We start from the raw sequence: 8,736 nt of genomic DNA, 5'->3' as shown, positions 1-8,736 counted from the left end.
TATATTACCTTAAGCAAATACTTACGACTGAAGCAAATGCGTAAGTCTCATTAAGTCAGGATGTATGTAAAGGAGATGTTCTGCTGCTAGTCTTGTGTAAACTGCCAAAATACTTGAGGAATTAATATGCAGTTGACATTCTTTTTGATCTCCCATTTTTAGTTTCCTATTTAGCTCTCATTCAAGAAAGTACTTAACTTTATTTTGTCTGTCCATATTATGGACAAACTTAAATATGATCTAATTTGGACTTAAATGTAAGCTTATAGTTCAATATATGTTTCACTACGGTTCTAAATAAAGATTCTTCTTAAAATCGGGGCCTAAAATTGCTAGGGATTTTTTTTTTGTCTTACCTGTATAAAACCTTTATATTTTATTTATTTTATAAAATATTCTTTTAACAAAAAAAAAGTATGCTGATTAACTGCTGTTTTCTACAAATATATAAGCAAAAATTATGGACTGATAATACTAAGATAGATAATAGTAAAGGTGTTTGTTGGCTTTTCACTTGTGTTATCAGTACCTTAAGCATATATTCTAATTTCTTTTTGGCTTGATATAACTGAGACTTTGCTTTACTAATCCACTTCATAAAACAACTTTCCAAACCTGCACTCAGTCCTTTATTTCTTTTTTAGGCAAAATTTTTAAGAGCATTGGGAAGTTAGTTTATACACTGAATGACAGGTTGCCCCTATGTCTTTACAGATACAATGTAAACTGAAAGAGCAGACTTGCAAAATATTGTGAAGTCTGATATCAGGAGATTTATGAAAAAAGATTTCAGAAGTATTTTAAAGGTGATTAAGGTTGTGGCCTTGGTACATTATCCTATGCAGAAATGCACTGTCCTACAATTTTATATTATTTCAGCATTATGGTATAGTCAAGAGATACCATACTTAAGTACTGTAACACTTTATTGTAACAAATGCTCAGAACGACCCCCAGCCCCTACCAAATTAAATTGAAACTAGTTGGTTAATTATTCTCAAGTTTAGATTTGTGTGTTGAAAAACGTGAACATTTTTTAAATCCATTAGGCTGGTTTTGATTTCTGAGATCATAAGAAAAATATTTTTATGCTTTGGGATATTTCAATGAACAGAAAGAATCCAGAATATCACTGAAATATTTTAAAATTAAATTTGGCATGTGTACTCTATAAGAAATGTGTGCTTGGCAAAGTGTGGAAAATTCTGGAAATCATAATGTGAATATAAAAGATACTCAATTGTTCTACTTTTTTTTATGTTAGGCACAGTGTTCTTATTTATGTGTATGCATATTTATATATGTTGATACTTACCAATGCTTTGAAATCAGCGTGCTTGTGTTTATTTGCATTATTACACATTCAAACAAATGCATTTAATGCATCTATTTGAATGTGATACATCATATACATGTGAGAACATTAATGTTTTAATGAAAGATATTAAAGACTGAACACATTATGGCTAAGATTTTGTTTTTACAAAAGTTATGAAATTAAAAGTTATGGTCCCCACAGCATTTTAAATGCAATTATGAAAGTATGAAAATGAAAATACTAGTCTACACTGTAAAGAAATTATTAAAGAACCATCATGCTTGTTATGGGGTTCATAATTTTATATCTCCTACTGTGAATATATGTAAAATCTCAAACATAGCAGTAAATTGTTTCTTTGCATTTGATTTATAATTTTGGTGTGTATTGTGCATGTTGAAATGTGATTTAGAGGAAGAGGAATCATTCTGAAAAACAACTAATTAGTAGGATTGTGTTCCTGCATTGCCAAGTATAATACTTGTTCCTAAACACATTATGAAGATTAAACAAATTTATACATTCATGTCTTTTATCTCAGGGAGTCAACTACTTTATGTCCAAGGGCATACTAGATGATTCACCGAAAGAAATAGCTAAGTTTATCTTTTGCACAAGAACACTAAATTGGAAGAAGCTGCGAATCTACCTTGATGAAAGGTAATCTGAATTTCTCCTGAGACATTTCCTATTCATTTTCAATGTACAGCACCATTCAGCATATTTTGATTGTATAGATGTAATTTTAAAGATGTAAAAATGCAAGAAAATGCAACTAAGTAATGCTGCTGCTAAATCTGAACAGTTACTCAGTTCAAGTATTTATGTGACTGTAACACTTTATAAGAGCCCCTACAAATACCACCTATAACTAGTAAATCTCCCATCCTGTGCTTTTTCTGCATTTTTGCAGTTCTGGGCATAAATTGGTTTGAAGTTACAGTGAGCATTTAAACCACACAGTGTAATCTTTGTGCTGTATGACATTCAGATTTTATAGATATATTGGTGCTTTTTTTGACTTGAGGTTTCTTCTTTTTTTTTTTTTCTATCTAGCATGGGTATTAATTAGAAAAAGTAGTTATCACCAAGTGATGATAGCTTTTTAACTAATGTTGAATCATCTAACCATTATTTAGTTGTCTGATATTTCTTGACTGGAAGGCACGCTCGCCTCCCAAGATGCAACAGAGCATCCTCTTGGAGACAGCATGAGCTGCAGTAGGGAACACTCTCCCTGCTGTAGCATGCTCTTCAGCCCCCACAATCCTTTCTCTTGCTCTCCAGGCTACCTTCAGGTTGGGGGAGTGCAGTATCAGGAAGGAGGAGCAGCAACACATTCAAGCAAAGTTGAAAGAGGAGGAGAATAATAACTGGGCCTAAATAGGAAGAGCAGAGGGACAGCAGCGCTTCTAGCAGGAATCCTTTCCTGCTTCTTATCCTCCTCAGCCTGTACCCCTAAAGGAATAAAAGGAGTCATTCTGTAGTGTTATTACCACTGACAGTCCTGTGCTGTAAAACCTCAGAATATCAATTTTTCTGGCAGTAGAAAAAATAAAAAAACATTTAGCAGATGAGATTGCAGGTTAATATTAGCAGCCCCTGCTGCCATTCATCTTCCCTCTGTAAAGAATGTAATCAGGCACTAAAAATAAAAACTAGGTTTCTAAATGTTGAAATTTCCCTCTTAGTACTGAAATGTTTAATAGAAAGGAGAAACATACCAGAATATTCTTTGGTTCACTTCAGATTTGCTTCCAAATTTCCTTCAGATGTCTTTTGCACATCTGTTCATGCAGGCTAGTCTGAATCCTTTAGATGTTTCTGTGTTCAGTGGAAAACGCCTGAGACAATTGCACCCTGATGGACTTGGACTCTAAAGGGCTTTTGTGAGCAAATTTTATCTAACGTAAGCCTGGTTTTAACAAGGTAGTCCTATAACAGCTTCTACTTGGGCACCAAAATGCATGACACATGAACCTATTCTTTTTACTGTCTTTTTTAATGGCTTTGTCAGACAGTTTAAAGGAAGCGAGGCCTCTTACGTAGACTCTGATTGAATATGTATATTAAGAAACTTAGAATTCTGATTAATGTATATTTTTATAGTATTTGACTACTATTGTGTCTGAAGAACACATGTTTATATTATCTTTGTGCTGCTAGTGATAATGTCTTTCAGCAAAAAAACTATGCAAAAGCTTTCTTTTTTTAAAAAAAAACCCTACATTTTCATATTTAAGCAGTTCAAAGAAACTTCTCTAATTACATGGGATTTTATTCTACCAGGCGAGATGTTTTGGATGACCTCGTGACGCTGCACAACTTCAGAAATCAGTTCTTGCCAAATGCACTGAGAGAGTTCTTCAGACACATTCATGCTCCTGAGGAGCGTGGGGAGTACCTTGAGACTCTCATAACAAAGTTCTCTCACAGATTCTGTGCTTGTAACCCTGATTTGATGAGAGAGCTTGGCCTTAGCCCTGGTAAGCAAAAAAGAGCTTTGATTCAGTGGATAAGTCTTTATATTTCTGGATGATGCTACTGTTTGGGATAGTTTTAAAATCAGCACCTAAACAAGTATTTCTGAAAGTACAAGCATGGCTTGGGGAGGGGTCAGTGTACAGGCATCATCCCACTCGGGTTGAAAGAAAACAAAAATAACGTACAGACTCTTTTCATAGACCTAGCTGATAAGTGGGTTTTATTTTCGTGTTATCCTTCCTTCACTTGTGTCTGTGCTTAAGCTCTGTACTATCTCTAAGTTCCTTCTTGCGAAGACTTAACACACTTAACATTTTACTTTGTGGGTAGACCCAAAGAAATGAGAGGGAATTTTGGGCCTCACTCAAGTTAACAAGCATTTCTAATTGGTTGGGGGGGAGCCAGTTTTTAGCAGTGGGACTGCTTACCTATTTAAAGATAAGATTTAGCAGGATGTTGGCCTTAGTTTACAAAAACTTCAAGAATCTGTTTAAATGAATATGCATAAAGCCCTTAGTGACTTTTGGATAATGTAGAAGTATCAAGAGATTTGTAAATGCTTATTTGACATTGTGCTGACATTATTACTTTGAAAATTGCTATATGAAATATTATTTCACTGGGATACCCTTCTGAGTTGTTACATATGTGTATGTATACATAGATAATTACAAGCCCAGAAGATAAGGACTGTAAGGTTCTTGGACGGGGAACAATATTTTTAATAATCACAGTTTCCTTTTTAAATTATTTTTATTTCTTCTCTCTTGTCTAGATGCAGTTTATGTACTGTGTTACTCTTTGATTCTACTTTCCATTGATCTAACAAGCCCTCACGTGAAGAACAAAATGTCAAAGAGGGAATTCATCCGAAATACACGACGGGCTGCACAGAATATTAGTGAAGATTTTGTAGGGCACCTTTATGACAACATCTACCTTATTGGCCATGTGGCTGCCTAAAAGCACAATTTGTTAGCACTTAAAATTTGTAAGTTTCAAAAACTACATCAATTCAAGAAATTAATTATTTTGTAGAGATGGGGGTTATTTTAGTGCTGGTCATTCTAACCTCTGTATGCAATCAAAGTTTGTGTGTGTAAGTGTGTGTATGTGTAAACTACCTTTTCTATCTATTTGCTGTGGGAACGGAAGGATTTGGAGATCTGGTTTTCATAATTTTTTTAGTTTTGCACAAAACAATGCCATTAGTCTGACAGCCATTTACGAATGTTAAACTGACATTACAGTCTAAGCTGACAAAGTGGTGAATTTGTGCATTAGATCTGCTTGAAACTTTAATAAGTTCATTCTTTTTAGAATACCATGTAATGTGTATATATTTAACTAAAGAGATTTATAATCATAATTATTTTATTGTAAAATATTTTAACTAAAATTTCTCCTTTTATCTCTTAAAAATAGCATTGTACTTCTTTCTTTTGCATTTTTTTTACAATGCGGGCTACCTCAGGTACATAACTTAGAGAAACATTTGTCTGAATACTATCTTAAAGTTTATTCTAGGAGATGACAGAATACTTGTAACATATCTAGGCTGACATTTGCTACTGTACTAACTAACTTGAATTAGCGTATTGCCAATCTGCTATTCACTCAATTTTAAAGATTACAACCTCTGGTTTAGGTGAACCCTGATATCACACAGGGATAGCCAAGGGAAACTGTGCAGTTTATACAGAGAGAGCTAACCTATACTGCAGACAGTAGTTACTGGGGACGTAGGACAACTGCAGTCATCTATTCAGCACAGTAAGCAAGGAAAAAATTTCAACAGGGAAAATGGTAGGGGCGGCTAACTTGTCGCTGCTTTCAACTGCTTCCTTCAGTCTGGAAGTGTCAATGATGGAAATGCCTAGGCAAATATATACGAGATGACTCATTGCTAAAGCTGTTAAAAACTGACTGTGCAAGATTAGAGCAGTGACTGTGCAGGATTGGAAAGCCGTTTCAGACTCAGATACTGAATTACTCTTTCTAAATCTGTCATGTAGCTAGATTTTGTAATAGTTCTAGATTTATGAAAATACTTCAAAAATGGTTTCGGTCAGGTTGTGTCTTACATTTTCTGAAGTGTGTAGAGTATTAGCAGTGCAACTGCCGTGCGTGTGCAGGCATTGAACAAGGATTTGCCTGGTTTTTGTTCAGATAACTCATAGAGCAGTGCTTTTCTTAAATTGACATAACATGTAGTTGAAATCAGAGCTGTTCCTAATTATGTTTGTTTACATAATATTCAGCTATTGCTAGCATCTGGATTCATCATGGTAGCAAGCAGATTTATCCTTTTTCCCTACCATGCCATGAGGTGAGGTAGGAAGATATTCTTAGTTCTGTTTTACAGATTAATCTGATTTTTTTATGTAGGAAGCCTATGGCAGAACCAGGAATTGAATGCAGGTCATACTCCTCATAGGCATGCACTTTGCCGACACTGCTGCTTTCCATTTGGCACCTCGGAGGTGTTACATTTGTCTTGGATGCAAGAAGAGTGATGACAATGACAGTCCACATGAGAGCTATGTAAATGACAGCGAGAAAAATGTAGCTACTGCTGGTATTTCAAGTGTTCAGTACATTTTGGTTATAGCTCTAGTCCACATGCAAGAATGCAGCCAGAAAAATTTGTGGGTTTTTTTTTTATTACGTTTCCTTTAATCAAGTATAAATGCTATTTGTGTTTGTGCAGCACACACAGCCAAAGCCAGGAGCCAGCAGTATTGCAGCTATCTTCCAGACAGGTTTTACAATATCACACTCCCCTCTCACTTCACCCTGTGTCATTTCATATATTTCAGAAAGCCCAAGGATGCATTCCACAGTGGTCAATTAATCTCAAACATGAGTAAAGCATATGCGGTGTGCTGAGGAGCTTTGCTTAAGGCACAGGTATTTGGTCCTGCAGGCAAAAAAAAAAAAAAGTTGGAAAACTTTTAACGTAATCTGTAAGACCAACAATAAAGGATAAGTGTCTCTCTGCTCCTTAAAGTGATCTTACATGAAGACTGCAGAATATGGCTTTCTAGAAAACTCTTCAGAAGTTATACACTTAAAAAGAATAATTCAGTGAATTTTGAAATTATAACCAATCTTACCAGGAAATGTTTTCTTCTCAAACCACAAATGCAGAGTGAGGCCTAATTCTCTTCTGACTGGTATCTGCATTGCCGTTAGTGATACTGGTTTTGATTTTGCACCGATAAGAGTGTACAAATTGTTAATCTCCATTTCTCGTAATTTCCAGTTACCCTCAATTCCCATCCTCAGACAGATACAGAACAAAGCCTCTGGGCAGACAAGAATGTGTGTTTTCTGGAATAGATGAGTACATCTATTAACAAGGTTTAGAAATCTTCAAGGCTAGTGTAACAGCCAAGAAGCGAAATTAGAAGCAGGCTGATATGGTTAAGGTTTCCGTAAGACACAAGTCCAGGGGAAAAGGGGAAAAAAAAAAAAAACAAACAACCAAATCACATGCAGATAACAGCATCTGATCATCACAGTAGGATTTTGAATGGTGTTAGATGATTAGCACCCAGCTCACGCTGTACGTTATATTACTAACTCAGAGTGGAACAGCAAACACAACACACCAAGCGTGAATTCCCTTAGCGGTAACCAAGAAACAAAAAATGACAATAGACATTTCTCCTGTCCTTTTTTCTTTTGAAGTGTGAGTCTCTGGCGTGGAGTAGAAGTAATTTTTGGCATTTTAAGAATCTAGACTTTTCATGAAGTTAGGCAATTTTCTATCTTAAAAGAAAATAAATCTTAAGCAGAAGTGACAATGTTCTTACAAGTGAAAAAGATAAAGTTTGAATTCTCTTAGTCATCCTCCGAAAGCCCCCTAAAAACTTTGGGCAGTGTCTTCTTCAATGCACTATTAGTGTTGCCACGTACATTTTAAAAGAAAATTATGATAGATACTTCATTGATCCAGGTGTCACCAAATTATGTGACGTGGAAATAGCTACTTGATCGAGCACTTCAGAAGACTCAGAGGATCCCACCCCTAGTGACGTGGGCATGATCATACTCATCACTGCAAAGTGATTCCTCAGCTACCATGATTCCACCTCTGCATGTCCTTTGAACTTTGTCCATGTGATATTGCCTTCACGCAGCACTGAAGGAAGAGATGAGCCTGCAGCCCATCCCGCTGCAAGTGCCAGTTATTCTGGTCCCGAAAGACACTGAAGTTGTGTTCTGAATGGCCATTTCTGAAATTTTGCTAACTTTAGTATACACAGATGTGACAGAATGACAACTGTTCTTTGTTCATGCAGGGGAAATGAGTGTACCTGTGTCCATGTTAAGAGTCACATAATACAGCTCATTTTTGCCTGTATTGAATTCTAAGGCTCTCATTGCATTTATTCAAGGACTACAGTATATATTACATTCACATGGTTCAGTTACAGGCAGTGTCTGATACTCTACATTTTCTCGAAACTCTATTTCTGTCTTGAATACTTTCCATTCATACCCTAAACAACAGATTTATACAGCTTTGGCTTTTTAAAATAAATCAAAGCTGCTTCAACATACAAAAGCCCAAACAACTGTAAGTTAGAGACACGTTTGTCAGTTTTGAAACGTGCAAGAAATTCGCATTCAGGAAACCCCCCCCCCCCCCCCCAAAAAAAAAAGAAAAATTATAAACAGTTTCAAAATACAGATTTAGGAAAATAAACTGTCTAGCTGGGCAAATAAATGTTACTATTTCCTCGTCCGTATACTGCAGCTTATTAATGTTCTTTAGATAAACTTATCAACAGGAATTGCTCTTTCCTGAAGTGGTAATAGTTTTGTTCCCTGTATAAGGTTTGTGCAATCTGGTATTTTTATAGTTCTGTTTTTAGAAAACAAGCATTGAATTATTTTAAGTATTTGGGCAAAACTGAGGTATACCT

At 35.6% G+C, this 8,736-nt stretch overlaps 1 protein-coding gene across 2 annotated transcripts in view; it reads left to right on the top strand.

The window, feature by feature from the left end:
* The window catches only part of FBXO8 (F-box protein 8), a 19,885-nt gene extending 11,446 nt beyond the window's left edge, over positions 1 to 8,439 (top strand). For both annotated transcript variants that reach the window (XM_035899727.1, XM_009644198.2), the window contains exons 4-6: positions 1,860 to 1,978; positions 3,608 to 3,804; positions 4,578 to 8,439. In XM_035899727.1, the coding sequence (XP_035755620.1) occupies positions 1,860 to 1,978; positions 3,608 to 3,804; positions 4,578 to 4,765 (504 nt within the window). In that variant the 3' untranslated portion in view covers positions 4,766 to 8,439. The remainder of the gene's footprint in view (positions 1 to 1,859; positions 1,979 to 3,607; positions 3,805 to 4,577) is intronic.
* Positions 8,440 to 8,736: the final 297 nt, after the last annotated feature.

This window comes from Egretta garzetta, unplaced genomic scaffold (genome assembly GCF_000687185.1).
Source record: "Egretta garzetta isolate BGI_Z169 unplaced genomic scaffold, ASM68718v1 scaffold708, whole genome shotgun sequence".
Classification (NCBI taxonomy): Eukaryota; Metazoa; Chordata; class Aves; order Pelecaniformes; family Ardeidae; genus Egretta; species Egretta garzetta.
Note: the sequence above shows the minus strand (reverse complement) of the source record. Positions and strands in the feature narration are given on the sequence as shown.